The 15,763-nt window shown below is 45.5% G+C and overlaps 1 protein-coding gene across 2 annotated transcripts in view; it reads left to right on the top strand.

The window, feature by feature from the left end:
- The window catches only part of LOC135219810 (histone deacetylase 8-like), a 158,795-nt gene that overhangs the window by 69,061 nt on the left and 73,971 nt on the right, over positions 1–15,763 (top strand). For both annotated transcript variants that reach the window (XM_064256894.1, XM_064256893.1), the window contains exon 4: positions 5,025–5,166. In XM_064256894.1, the coding sequence (XP_064112964.1) occupies positions 5,025–5,166 (142 nt within the window). The remainder of the gene's footprint in view (positions 1–5,024; positions 5,167–15,763) is intronic.

Genomic DNA, 15,763 nt, shown 5'->3' with positions numbered 1-15,763 from the left:
ACCCCAGACTTCAAGGCTTCCCCTGGGTGGTTCGAAAAATTCCGTAAATGGACTGGCATGCATTTGGTGGTGCAGCATGGGGAGGCGGCCAGCTCGGACACGAAAGCGGCTGAAGCCTTTATCAAAAAGTTTGACGAGATGACGATCAAGGAAGGCTACAGTTCTCAGCAAGTCTTCAACTGTGATGAGACTGGCCTTTTTTGGAATAAAATGCCTCGTCAGACGTACATCACGCAGGAAGAGAAGAAGCTACCCAGGCATAAGCCTATGAAAGACAGGCTTACACTCGCTCTTTGTTCGAACGCAAGTGTGGATTGCAAGGTGAAGCCTCTACTTGTGTATCATTCGGAGACTCCTCGAGCCTTCAAGGCCCACAAAGTGCTTTAGGAGAAGCTTCCAGTGATGTGGAGGGCTAATGCGAAAGCCTGGGTAATGAGACTTTTGTTCATGGAGTGGGTAAATCTGTGTTTCGGCCCGACAGTGAAGAAATTCTTGGAAGAGAAGCGCCTCCCTCTGAAATGTCTGCTGTTGTTGGACAATGCACCTACTCACCCTCCTGGCCTCGAGAAAGATATCCTAGTGGAGTATTCTTTTATCAAGGTTCTTTATCTTCCGCCTAACACCACCCCTCTCCTCCAACCCATCACCGATACCACAAACCCCACCTTGCGTGAATTTTGGAAGGAGCATTTCGATGTTGTGATATGCATTTGACTCATCGATCAAGCTTGTCAGGTTTCGAGGCGAACCTTGAATTCTTCATGGAGGAAACTCTGGCCTGATGCCGTATCCCCCCGAGACTTCGAGGGATTCGACGTGTGCAAAGCTGGTGCAGATTCAGGAACAGTTAACGATCCTGAAACTGTTTTGCATCCAGATCATGACAAGATCGTTGCACTTGACAAGTCCATGGGGCTGGTTGTCGACGAGGACGACATCAATGACCTTCTCGAGGAGCACCAAGAGGAGCTTACGACGGATGACCTGAAGTAGTTGGAGGCCATGCAGCATAACGTCGTTCAAGAAGAGTTCTCTAGCAGTGGCGAGGAGGAGGAGGACGACCCTATGACAACGGCAGAAATTAAGGATGCTCTAGCTGCTTTTCATAAGGTGCAATCATTTGTAGAAAAGACACACCCCGAAAAGTCTTACACAGGTCGTATGCTTGCTCAGTTCGATGACGTTTGCCTCAGTCGTTTCAGGAACATCGTGAAAAGTAGGCAGAAGCAATCTTCCTTGGATAGTTATTTTTTAAAGAGGCCTTTAGTAGGAGTAAGCAAAAAGGAAGATCCATTGATACTACAAAAAAACAGAAAGTTGAAAGTGGCGAAGAAATTGAAATATTGTAAAAAAAAAAAAAATGTAAAATAAAAAAAAGAAAAAAATAGAAGTTTAATTTTAAGTTTTTTGTAAAGGTAAGTGTTATGGTTTTGTTAATGTGTTTTGTAAAGTTTATTTTATGTTTCCTGACATTTTTGATGTGTTTCGTTAAGTTAAGTGTATGTACTATGTCGCCAATTTTGGAGATAGCCTCACTCGAAAGGTAAGGTTCAACAATTTACTACATACGTACGTATGTACGTACAGTACATATTTCTTGTATACCATGTACACTAATACACTTTATTTACAGGTACATATTAATAGTATGTATTAAGTTAGGTATTGAATGGTCCGAATTGTTGTAGTGTTTCATTGTTTATTGGTCAATTTAGTTTTATTATAAAATTTACTGGGGTGTTTTTGTAGGGCTTAGAAGAGATTAGGCAATTTACATGTAAAATGCGGTTCACGATACGAAAAGCTCAGGTTACGAAGGCCGCCTTTAGAGCGGATTAATTTCGTATGTCGAGGTACCACTGTATATACTATATTATAATTAAATATATATATATTATCATATTCATATATATATATATATATATATATATATATAATATATATATATATTATATATGTATATATATATATATATATATATATGTATGTATGTATATATATGTATATTATATATGTTGTATATATATGTGATATAATGTATGTATGTATATATATGTATAGAAATATATGTGATATAAATATATGGTATATATATGTTGTTTTTGTATATATAATTATAGATATAATAGATATTATATATATAATATATATATATATATATATATATATCAGAATATATATATCTATATATATTATTATATATATATATAGGTAATATATATAAGATATTATTATAATAATATAATAAAGGATAAGCCATGAAGAAAAAAAATAAACAACTAGAGTTTCTGCAAGATCTTTCGCCTCAACGTCCTTTACTCGGCAGTTTATCTGCTGAGTAAAGGACGTTGAGTCGAAAGATCTTGCAGAAATTCCGTTGTTTACTTTCCCTTCGCGTGTGTGTGTGTATATCTTAACCCCCCTTTTATTAAAAGTACACAAATTGGAAACCCTTACCTGTTGTCGATGGTGCCCTCTGTCTGCAACCATGTTGTTAGGCTATTAAGATCTCGTAAGTATAGAAATATACTATTTATTACCCAAAGCAGTTGAATATAAAATAGAGCAAAATGATTAACAAGTCATAATGACAGAAAACCCAAATCTGGCCATAAAGAAAACTAGTAAGTTAACATTCTACCCTCCTGACTAAGAATTCACTCCCAGATCCAAAATGTCAGTAGGTTCATCATATTAGTCAGGTTAGAGATTCCCGTCTCTAGTACCATGAAATTGAACCCATCTTTACGATGGCGGTTTCTCTCCCGACACCTGATGTGTACCAACCGACCTCTTTGTGCTCACCAAAAGGAATGTGGCTTTCGCAAGTGCCTTGGTCTATTAGACCTGTAACATCCGTACAAATGAATGTACATGCTTGACGCCAAGACAAGCGATCTCTCGGTTAAACGCATGCATACCCAAATTCCTTCCCTCAAGTAAACTGCCCTTACAGCCTGTCTCCAAGCAAGACACGATATGTGATTCACTAACATTACACACTTGTAAGATATATATATCGAACTACAAATGTCCTTTAATATCTAATTCTCTCTACCTCGGAATTAATATATTTTCATATATGTTTAACCGAGGGGAAATTTATTAAGCGATAATAGAATTGGCGATCGACAGGCGCGAACCAGCGACCTCTCAATTCCAGGACTGGCAGTGAAGCCTTAAACCACCCCGACACCGCAAGAGATATAAGTTCATGCCACCTCCCACCTGAAATACCTTTCGCGCACAGGTATTCTTTGTTTTGGAGACTGCATCAACCCATCTCGTTCTCAGTGGCGTGGTAGTGCTTTTACCCGCGCGTAGTCATTATATAAGTCTATCACATTACCGTGATTCATATACATATATCGAACTACAAATGTCCTTTAATATCTAATTCACTCTACCTCGGAATTAATATATTTTCATATATGTTTTTTTAACCGAGGGTTGGGGGAATTTATTAAGCGATAATAGAATTGGCGATCGACAGGCGCGAACCAGCGACCTCTCAATTCCAGGACTGGCAGTGAAGTCTTAAACCACCCCGACACCGCAAGAGATATAAGTTCATGCTGCCTCCCACCTGAAATACCTTTCGCGCACAGGTATTTTTTGTTTTGGAGACTGCATCAACCCATCTCGTTCTCGGTGGCGTGGTAGTGCTTTTACCCGCACGTAGTCATTATATAAGTCTATCACATTACCGTGATTTATATACATATATCGAACTACAAATGTCCTTTAATATCTAATTCGCTCTACCTCGGAATTAATATATTTTCATATATGTTTAACCGAGGGGGAATTTATCAAGCGATAATAGAATTGGCGATCGACAGGCGCGAACCAGCGACCTCTCTATTCCAGGACTGGCAGTGAAGCCTTAAACCACCCTGACACCGCAAGAGATGTGATAGACTTATATAATGACTACGTGCGGGTAAAAGCACTACCATGGGTTTCAGCTTTAAGTTACCACTGGCATTTACTCTCGAGAAGTAAAGTCAGTCTCTCCTTACTGACTCTATGGCCTGGTGCTGTCTTCTTCTTGGATATGTAGGTACGCTTAGGCATACACTTCCAAAATAAGCCTGTCTCATCCACATTGAAAACCTGGTCAACAGTGTAGCCTCCTCCTTTGATAATTTCAGCAAGACAACAAGGAAATCTTTCTGCTGCCTCCTTGACTGCCCCATCAGTCCCATGGTGGGGAGTCAGGGGAAGTTGATGGATAGAAGACGGATGTGCATAAAAAACCAAGGTTTTTTTTTTTTTTTTCCTTTTTCCTCTCTCTCCAATCTGTCAAAATAATGCTGGCGTGAAAGTAGAAGTTATATACGTAATGAAGAAGTAAGTATTTGAAAAATGAATTTTAAATTAAGTATTCAGTATATTTCTTTAACTATGATGTACTTATATGGAAAGCAGATATCTTTAGGTCCATTGTTGTAGTACATATTAGCAAAGTGGTGGTTTAAATACCAAACTTATTTGTCTGGCGTGCATAAACAAGATAACACAACCCATTTTATTTAATTTAAAGTAAAATAATATTTCCCCAAGTAGCATTATTATGCTTGTAAATAATTTCCTTATGAGAAAATATTATTTGTAAAGACTGAAGACTTGTTACATTAGCTGACACAATAAAAAAGGAGGCAATGAAGGAAACTGAATAAAAAGAACTGGCATTTACATGACAACTTTCCTACTGTGAACTAAAGTGGTGTAAAAAACTATTCTTTACGAACTGTCCTGATAGCCTCCGTTCTCTACCAAATGTCAAGGTGAGAAGCTGGGCTACTGATATGAAACTTTTCAAATTCAGTAAAACCGTACAAGAAATGACTTTACACCTTTCAAAGTGCTAATACCTGGGACGCATACCTAACCAGTGGGTGGGGCTCTTCTTTTTCTCTGAAGTTTCTACAGGAGCTGCTGACTGCACGATTAGGCAGTAATTGAATTGATGGAGTGTGAAAAATAAAATTATATTTAAAAAATTTTAATCTTTGTTTAAGGCTTTGACTGTCCTGTTTTGGAAAACATGTGGATGATAGTAAAGCAGATAGCAGGTGGCACCCTAACGGCTGCACGTGCTCTTGTCTCTAGGGAGACAAATATAGCTATCAACTGGTGTGGTGGCTGGCATCATGCACAAAGGTATTTAATTCTGCATATGTACTACTTTGATTAATGACTGATGAAACATATCTCTAGAATTCACCATCACTTCGTACATTTGCATGCGAAGTTGAGAGTTTTACCATATTTTAAAAGTTGCCATCTGAAAATTCATTAGTGTGGATTTGTGTTGGTAGTTAGTGTTTATATTCAGCCTAAACAAGTTTATTCATGTGGGACTATACAAATTGCTTTGTTCCTACATGGTATACAAACCCTCAGTCCTTTACATTAGGAATTACCTTCAACGAACAGGAAATGGCTGTTAGACTTTTATAGCAAGGTAGCTCAGTAGTTAAACTACCGTTCGGTTGGCGGGTTCCCCTCAACCCTGGTATACGCATATCACTTTGCTTTCAGCCGCCGTTGAGTTTGGGCTTGTATTGCATTGCTCTCTTCCCAACTGTCGCTAGCTTTTCCTGTATATCTGCCTGTGTATTACAGTGATTTTGTGTGTTCAGAGTGCCGGGTATGTGTTTGCTGTTTTGTGATTTGCAACATGCATACCCATGAGTTCATTGAGCCAGCTTCTAAAGCCTCCCTCCCCAAGTGAGTGTGTCCAGGGGTGGGGGGCAAGAAGTGTAATAACTGGAGATCGTCTGCAGATGGGAACCCAGAGCTAACTTGTGATGAGTGTATTTCATGGTCTTCTGTCCAATGGGTGAAGTTTGCAGGGAGGAAATGTTACCAGATGAAGGACTCCAGAAAGCCATCGGAGGGTCACATGCCCCCAGCGGCCCCCTCGGTGCTGTACCCTTCATCCTTGTCTCCATTACCCGGCAAACTTCGACTCTTGCTCCCTCTTCCATGGAAGAAACCTCCTCACCTGATTTGTGAAGCGATGAGGATGGAGGAGAGGCGGAGGTTCATGGCGTCCTCAGTACAGAGGTCTCGGTTCGCTTCGAGGGAACTGTCTTTCCTTCGGGGCGAAACCTGGCCTGTCCCACTAATGTTATGATTCCTGCTTCAGGTCTGATGGAGGAGCTGCCATTAGACCTCTTGGCGGCTTGACGTTCTCTTAGCCGAGCAGGAACCTCATTGTTACAGGTCTTGCTGATGCACCTGGCTGCCCGTCACGACTCACATAGTGGATACCCCCACTACCACCTCAGTTACCACTACAGCATTTGGAAAGGTTCCGCTTCTGGTGTACTGTCATCATCCTACCTACCACTCCCTTGGTGGTGACAGGCACTGCAGTGACTCTCCCGACATCTCGGACTGTGGCATCTCCCCCTCCAGGGTTCATGTCAGATGTTCCGGAGGGCCCAATTGCTCATGCCCAAGGTACCGACTAGCGTGGAGTCTTGCAGAGCTCTGCAACAAATACCTACCCCAGCAACAGCTCCGGTTCTTATGGTACAAGGGCCTACTATTCCTGTGTCGCAGCCACCATCCTGGATGAAGGACTTCGTAAACATCCTGAAGAAGGTAGGGAAGAAGAAGAAGTCGAAGAAGAGGCACCATAAAAGGTCGTCATCATTGTCTCCTTCTTCCTCGTCGTTGTCGTCAGCTCCTGCCTCACCCCTTCTTTACTCTAAGGTCTCCTGGCCTAAGAAGACGAAAGGGGCCTCCTCCTCCCAAAATGTCTCGTTATGAATCTTTGTGGGATCTCTCTCTCTCTCTCTTCAGAGGAAGCAGAAGGTTCTCTCGTGGGCGTTCCCCCACTTGCAGGTGGAGGTACCGGCTCGAAATGTGGCGGGATGACAAGCTAAAAGCAAGCGGGCAAATCCCCCCCACATAAACTTAATCAGTCCAGCTGCCAAACTCACCCTAAGTCACACTTTCCTCTTTACACTACAGAATACACGCAGGACAATTGACCTATACCTACACACAGAACAAAGAAAACACAAGCACATGTAATCACCCAACTCCAGATATTCCGGGCTATACTGTACTGTCCGCTGGTCAAGGTTGCTGAGACACTAACAACAACAAAGACAACAACCAAAAACCACAACCCACTTTTCAACAACTCAACAACCAAGGACCACAACACCCAAGGACCACAACCCCACAACTCAACAACACAACAACAACTATGGAATACAACCACAACAAAAGACCACTGCACAAACAATCACTAACACAAAAAACAACACAAAAAGGCAACACACACACCCACTAACAACACCAAGGAATCACAACAGCTCACCAACAACAACCCTCAACAACTTGCAACCACACCAAGAAACCACAACAGTCCCCAACAACAACAACAACCCTCAACTACAACAACTCACAACCACACCAAGAAACCATGACAGCCTCCAACAACAACAACAACCACCCTCAACTACAACAACTCACGTACAATCCAACAGGAACTCACAAGCACAACAAATCCAACAACACAGGCACAACAACTCCAAAGCAAACAATATCAAACTTAACAACGACTAACAAAAAATCAATAACACACAACTTAACTGTCAATGCCTTCACAGACTGCTGCCGACACTACTGACTTCACCAGTTCTGACTAAGACTGATCAAAGACTGACTGAAACACAGAACTCTAACAACTAACTCCAGCTGCACCAGCAGACAACCCAGAACTCATCAACAGCCAATTCAATTGTTAACCATCCAACCACCCTCTCTCTCTCTCTCTCTCTCTCTCTCTCTCTCTCTCTGTAGGGCGTTGTCCAATGGAACTCCCATAACTCCACCATATTTCCTCCCCCGTTACATTTCATGACGTCTCCTTACACTCACAACACCCACACTAAATAGCCTTCCGCAACACCCACGGATGCTCGGACGCAGGCCCCCTGGGTCTTGTTTGAGGGCCCCCAAACACACACTCTCAGTTACACCACCATCCAACTCTCCTAGACCACTTCCACTCAGACTCTCACATCAGCAAGTTCAGGAAAGTTGCGCATCTGTTTCTGTCCAGACAGGAACAACCAGCACGGCAATGGCAAATCTTAGTTGGTCACCTGTTGTCCCTAGAAATTGGTTCCCTATGGGCATCTCCACTTATGTTCCCTTCAGTGAAAAATGAGGGAGCACTGGTCCCAGTCCCGAGATCCCCAATCCTTCTTCATTCCTCTATTGGAGGAAGTAAGGAGGGATTTAGAATGGTGGTTGGTCGACAAACCTCTTAATAGGAGTACCCTTGAGTACTCCCCCTCCCGACATGCTCCTGTACTCAGATGCATCGACCGAGGGATGGGGTGCACACCTCGAGGAACTACTGACCTCGGGTTTGTGGGACCAACATGACAGATACCTTCACATCAACATCCTGGAACTCAAGGTGGCTTTCCTGGCTCTTCAGGAATTCCAGGGCAGAGTAATGGGCCACTCAGTGGTGCTCATGACCGACAACACCACGGCAATTGCATACATCGACAAATGGGTCTTGCTTCTCCACAACTCCACCGGTACACAAGTGGGCAATTGCTCACTCAGTGGAACTGTCAGCCAGTTACATTCCGGGCAAGAGGAATGTAGTGGCAGACAAACTCAGCTGCCAAGATCAGGTGATAGGAACAGAGTGGTTCCTACACCAGGATGTAGCCGAGAGGTTGTTTGACCTGTGGGGGCGACCGGTAATAGACCTGTTCACTACCAGGCACAACAGGAAACTTCAGGTATTCTGCTCAATTGTGCCAGATCCATGGGCAGCCACGGAAGACGCATTCCAACAACCGTGGGACAACCTCAACGTCTACCCCTTCCCTCCGTTCTGTCTGATTCACAAAGTAATCAACAGAGCAATGGCCACTCCAAACCTCAGGATGATTCTGGTAGCTCCCAAGTGGCCGCAGGCCATTTGGGATAGCACAACCTCCTGTGCCAGCCATACATAGAACGGTACCATCAGACAGTACACAACCTTGCTCTTCACGGTTGGAGGTTAATCCACTGTCTCTTGCTAGCGAGACGCTTTTCATGCCAAGCTGCTTCAGAGATGTCTGGATATCTCAGGAAGTACTCCACAGCCATATACCAGGGTAAGTGGGCCGTCTTCTATGGTTGGTGCCGTCGGAGGGGTCTCTCCAATCGGAACCACTCCTTAACAGGTTGCAGACGTCTTAGTCTTCCTTCGCTTTGAGAAACTTCTCTCAGTGTCGGCAATAAAGCCCTCGGCCTAGTCCTCCAGCTGAAAGGAGTGGATATCTCTTCTTCACTAAAGATAACTCTCTTATTGGGAAGTTTTGAAAATTCTTGCCCACCCAGGATCGGAGTCTAACATGTGCTCCTTATGAACCTTTATGAGAATCATCAGACAGAGATCTGATGCTTCAGACTGTCTTTTTGCTAGCATTGGCATCAGCAAAAAGAGTAGACGAATTGCATGGCTTTTCTTTTAATGCTAAACACTCTAGAGGTTGGGGATCGGTTACGCTCAAATTCATAGCAGAATTCGTGGCAAAGAATGCCTTTACGATCACCTCCCTAGAGGATTTTGTAGATAGTGATGCAGATAAGATGCTGTTGTGTCCTGTGGGGTCGCTAAGGCACTATCTGAAGAGGACTCAACAATTCTGGCCCGAATGTCGACGACTTTCCATTAGCACTGGCTTGTCCAAGAAAGAAGAGTCCCAGAACATGATTTCTTTCTGGCTTTGTGAAGTGATCAAAAGAGCATATTCAGCTACTGGAGTAGACAAGACCAATACCCCCAGACCGAGAGCTCAAGAAGTCAGGAACATCGCTCCTGCACTCGCATTCTGAAAGAATCTGGCGGTACACCAGGTATTGAAGGCAGGGGTGTGGTCGAAACAGACCACCTTCACTTCTTTCTACCTATGGGATATTGCACACAAGTCCTTGGACACTTTTTCCTTGGGACCTGTGGTGGCTGCTCAACAAGTTGTGTAAGCTTACCCAGCTCCTCTAATGGGACAGATTAGCATCTCGCCATAGAAATACGGTTGCGGAGGAGAGTATAAATGCGGATGACTGGCTCCCTTCTCTCCCATCACCCAATCCTTCATCTCTTCCTTCGGGCAGAGAGCGGAAGGGCCGTCACATATTGGAACGGGCCATAATGCAAGTAGGTGACATAACTAGTAGTCATTCTTTGTCATAGACAATAGAAGCACCTGCTTACTCTTGCAAGGGGAGTTAAGCAAGTCCCAGACAATAAGACAAACCCCCTACTTGTATTTTGCTTTACTGTCATTACCAGTCAGCTTTCATCCAAGCTTCTTTTTTGTATAAGAGGTCTCACCCTCTATAGGAAGAATGCCCAGAAGTCTGACGAATGATCTTGCAGTCCAACACTGATCATTTCAACAGAGGCACAATTCATCCCCCTAGCTCTTATGACCAGGGTTGAATCGAGGTGACCTAACTCCAGTCAGTTACGTAATGTATATCAGAATCCTCCCACCAAATATAAGTCTTCCTAGTGTAAAGGACCGAGGGTTTGTATACCATGTAGGAACAAATCACAGTTTTTTTAAAGTAAATTGTATTTCTGGGCTCAGTTTGTGTCGCTTCGTGAAATAATCCCTTAAGTTCATTATTTCTAGGTAAATAATACTAACATTACCAGAGAAAAAATAAAAATAGGGGGATGTCAGAATAACTGACTCTCTCACCCTAAATAAAAAGAGGGTGTCGGTATTTAGCTGGGGCGAGTGAGACCACTACCACAAACCTCTTGCCATTTAGAATTTTCCTATATCGAAATCCCCCTCCAGAGAGAGCTGATAGATGGCCGGCGCCGTCAACTACTACTACTCTACCTACGACGCCGACCGCAGCGCTCCTGGTGGCCATCCTTTTCGTTAGCGAACTTCTGGCCGCACGTGCTTATCTTTGCTCTGTGATTTTGTGCTTTTTCCTTTGGATTTATGCCCAAGATGGAACTACAAGCTATCGCCGCAGCTAAGTTAAGTACCCCGAAAGGTTTTACACTAGTTTTATGTCAGCCAGGAGCTGTTTTTACCATTTTTTAGGTCCAATAATAGTCTCCTGGTCTGGCGCATGGCTCGCCTTGCCGGCTTGCCTCATGTTCGGTTAGCTACTTCGGTCTCCCATACCGTGGTATCTATTCTGTGTGTATTTACTCTTATATGAGTTATTTATCACGTGGTACAGAAGTTCCCACTTATTCTATTGCTTTACATCATATTATTCGGAAATCCTTTGCCTGTGCCTTAGATTAGTGTTCATGCATGCATGTCCCTTTGTCTAGGTGTTTAGGCGTGTGGGTGATTATGAATACACTTTTATGTTATTCCTTGTCCAGCCATCCTGGCCGTCGCCCTCCTTTCCACGTCAGCAGAGGCCAGCTCTTGAGTAGTTCGCTTGTTTTCTTTCGGGGAAACTAGCCTACTTCTCCTGGACGTCCCTCTTTCTCTCCCACTAGCGATTTCCTTTCTCTTTCTTTATTACGATGTATTTATTTATGGATTGCATGTTAAGGGCGATCAGTTTGGCCTAGGCTAGTTTTGTTGCATTATCGCCTTGTGGTCCACTTGCGCTCGCGTGGTCAGCTCGACCTAGGCTATGTTTTGTTGCATTATCGCCTCATGGTCCACCTGCGCTCGCGTCGAGCCACTGATCGCCCTAGTCTCCCCTTCCCTTCCTCCCACGCGGAGGGAGGGTTAGTCCTTGCTCTCTCACGGTCGCCATGGCAACCATCCGGGCACCCCTCCCCTCTTCCTCCCTATCAGGGAGGATACGGGAGTTATGGACTTACGGGGGGTCCTGTCGGACCGGTCTCGTTTTATTTGAGCTTCGAGGGGGTCCTGGTGTGTTCGGGTGGGGTTGGCCACCCCACCTGTTCGCATCGGTCCTTCTCCGGCGTTCTGTTTTGCTCTCCGATTCCCCTCCCCCTCCTTCTTACCTCTAGTTGTATAGCTGACTCCACCAGCTATTTAAAGGGAGGGGGGAATTCGGTTGGTCCTATATGCTTTCCCCATATCTGTAACAGTAGCCCCTTTCGTTTTCTGACGGAGCGCCCGCTTGCTATCCGAGCATTCCGGCGGTTGATGGAGGGGTTCTACAGTGGAGCTACACGCTCCAAAAATTTGATTATTATTTTGTTTAGTCTTAATTTATTCGGGTAATCCTCTCTCGTTCTCCAGTGTGTCGTACTCCTCCTGAAACCCCGGTGTACTATAGGTGTATGATAGGTATCTGGTTTATCGGAAATATTCGCTCCGGTGTATACTGGAGTTTTTCAACTCGTTTACCGAGTCCCATGGACTCTCCCACACAGATTACAGGAGAGGATTATGCCCAAAAATTTATGCTACTCCGGCATGCAGCGGAGCATCATATCTGAGTAGTCCTGCTAGTGTATAACGGTGATACTTATGTATCTATTCACTTACAGGCTACCAACTGTCAGGAGGCGGGCTGTAACGCCGTCCTCCAGGACCCCTGTGGACACGAGGTCTGCAGGACTCACGCTCCCTGCGCCGTCCGCCACAAGGACTTGATTGTGTGGCACCACGAAGCCTGCTCCATCTGCTACGAGCTGGTGGAACAGTTTTCGGACGGAGTAAGTATATACCGGTGTAGGTATAATCTTTTCTGGTATATACTATCACATGAGTTTTGTGTAATACTGCTATATAATTGACTGATCAGTTTTAATTGTTAATGATACATCCTTGGGGCTTCGTTGTAAGGACTACAATGACCCTTTGTTTCAGGCTGCCGCCGTTAAGGAAGCCGTGTCGGCCACCCTGAAAGCCTGGGTAGGTGGCTTCGGCAAGAACGCGCCGAAGGGGCAGCCATACATCCTTGACAAGAGTATGGCTGTCCGGATCTTCCCAGGCGGTAAGTCGACCGGGTACGTCGACCCCGCCGCGGCAGCTCCGGCAATCGCTGCCATCCAACTCCAGGTGGAGCAGGCCCTGATGGAAGGGGGAGCCCCAGACATTACTACAGACGTCGCTACTTTGGACCTTAACGTTGAACCAATGACGGTAGGTGGAGGTGAGTTGTTGGTTGAGGTGGGTTTGTTGGGCGCCCAAGGGCTTTCCGTGGACGCTTCTGGATCATCTTCCCCTATACCTTCCTCTTCATCTTTCCAAGGCTTTACGGAATCGGAGATTCCAGCTAAGACGCCTGCTGCCTCAGTCGTTCCCAAGGTGAAGGGACAGAGAGAGCAGAAGACCCTGGAGAGGACGTCGTCTACGAAGACTTCGGCCTCTTCCTCTTCTCATAAGTCTCCGGCTCACCATCCCGGAGCAGAGTAAGCGAAGACTTCTTCTTCTTCATCTTCGCACTCTAAAGGGTCTAGAGGTAAGTCCTCTAAAGAGAAGGTCCGTGCTCCCGCCGAGCCAGTACCTTCCTCTTCTACCGGAGCTCCTCCGGTGACCCCTGTTGAGGCCAGTTTTTCTGGTTCCTTCGACCCTGTCTCCTTTACAGCAGGGGTCATGCAACAGGTGGGGAATATGGTAGGGTCGATGATGAACACCAGGTTCGATCAAATGATCGCCCAAATCTCCATCTCGTTTGCGCAGTCCGGTCAGTCGATTCAGAACATCTTGGATCGGCTGACGGACCAGGAGAACCGGCTGGCAGGTCTTAGTCAAGCTCCTCCAGCTGTTCTTCCTCTAGCAGGCGCCGGAGTTACTCCGATGCCTGACTATAACTCCCTTCCCTCTTTCACCATGAGCAATCCTTGGAGGGTAGCAGCCTTTGCTCCCTTCAAGGATGGAATGATTTCCATTCCGGACTGCGGAACTCGTCGTATCGAGGACTTCGAGTTCCATCCCGCCGGCCTGTAACCACCTTTCATGGGATATACTAGGTTGACGAAGGCAGCTCTGAATAGGGAAGACAAGATCCTTAAAGAGACTGTCATCTACAGTCGTGAACAGGCTCAGAGGGAATGGGTAAGATGCCTGGAAGACTGGGATTGTACTAATACCAGGCTCCAGGCATTCAAGAGCCCCTTCACAATCTTTGCGACGGAGGATGAGGCACCACTCCCCTTCACAACAAAGATTGCTGAAGTGACTATACAGGCTGCCATGAAGGATGAGCCTCTCCCTCAGCTCAGGGAATCAGACCCAACGTCCCCACTCTTCCCAGCCTTTGGGGACCTCTGGGGGACGGCTGCCGGATAACCTAATCCAAGCCGAATTTGAGGCAAGGACTAGGTTAGGGAGGACGCTGAATGCTTTGGTAATGACAGAGGTTGCCGCCATAACTTATGGTTCGGAGCCTCTGTTTAAGCTCTTAGCAAAGGCGCAAACACAGACCGTGCAGTCGGATCTGTACGAGTTTGTGGTAGCAAGACGGAACTGCAGGAAACATGTCCTGCAGGAAGCTACAATTCGGCATGAACCGAATAAGTTGCTGTCGTCGACTATCTGGGGGGCTGACCTCTTCCCAGAAGCTGCTGTAAACGAAGTACAGCATGAGGCGACTAGGCTCAACCAAAGCCTTAGAGTTCGTTGGGGTCTTTCTATTAAAAGGAAGCCAGAAAATACTCCTGGCTCTAAAAAGCTAAAGAAGACCAAGAAGTTTCCATCCTTCCAAACTCAACAACAGCAACAATTTGTTCAGGCAGTCCCGGTCTCACAACCCGTGCAGCCGTCGACTGCCAAAGGTCAGAATCAGCACATCCTCCTATTGACTCCCCAAAGCCAGCCCTCGACCTCCTACGCTGTTTCCCCGGCTTTCAACCCTGTATTTGAAAGCCAAGCTTTCCAAGCCATCAATAGGTTTGGAAGGGGAAGCAGGGCTAGGGGGGCATTTCGCCAAAGGGCAACCAACAGGGGGAAACACTTCCGTGGAGGACGCGGAGCACGTCCTGCACAGCAACAGTGAGAACCCTCAGGTAGGAGGGAGGCTGTTCCTCTTCCGTCACAGGTCGGGATTCAGCAATTGGGCACAGAGCATTGTGTCCAAAGGGCTGGGGTGGAGTTGGATCAAAGGTCCCCCTCCATCCAAATCATTCCTTCAACTACCAATAGACGAATTGACAGAGTATGCGCAAGAGCTCCTTCAGAAAGGGGTAGTATCAAGAGTCAAACATTTAAAGTTTCAAGGACGCTTATTCAGCGTGCCAAAGAAAGGCTCAACAAAACGAAGAATAATCTTAGACTTGTCCCGTCTAAACTTATTCATTCGTTGCGACAAGTTCAAAATGCTGACTATCTCGCAGGCGCGGACCTTACTTCCCCGTGGGGCCGTCACCACCTCTATCAATCTTACAGACGCATACTATCATATCCCAGTCGCGAGACACTTCCGCCCATATCTAGGCTTCAGGTTGGGAGACCAGGCATTCTCTTTCAAAGTGATGCCCTTCGGGCTGAACGTAGCCCCCAGGGTCTTCACAAAAATAGCGGAAGTAGTAGTACAACAACTGAGATCACAAGGGATAATGGTAGTAGTGTACCTCGACGATTGGCTCATTTGGGCAACAACCGTCGAGGAATGCCTCAAAGCCACAGACATAGTAATTCAATTTCTGGAACATCTGGGGTTCCAAATAAACAAGACCAAATCCAGGCTTACATCGGAGTCTCGTTTTCAGTGGCTCGGCATTCAATGGGACCTGAACTCCCACACTCTGTCAATTCCGTTGGTCAAAAGGAAAGAAATAGCCAAGTCGATAAGGCAATTCCTCAAATGCAAA

The sequence above is a fragment of the Macrobrachium nipponense genome, chromosome 1 (genome assembly GCF_015104395.2).
Source record: "Macrobrachium nipponense isolate FS-2020 chromosome 1, ASM1510439v2, whole genome shotgun sequence".
NCBI classification, from domain to species: Eukaryota; Metazoa; Arthropoda; class Malacostraca; order Decapoda; family Palaemonidae; genus Macrobrachium; species Macrobrachium nipponense.
This window is presented reverse-complemented; position numbering and strand designations above follow the sequence as displayed.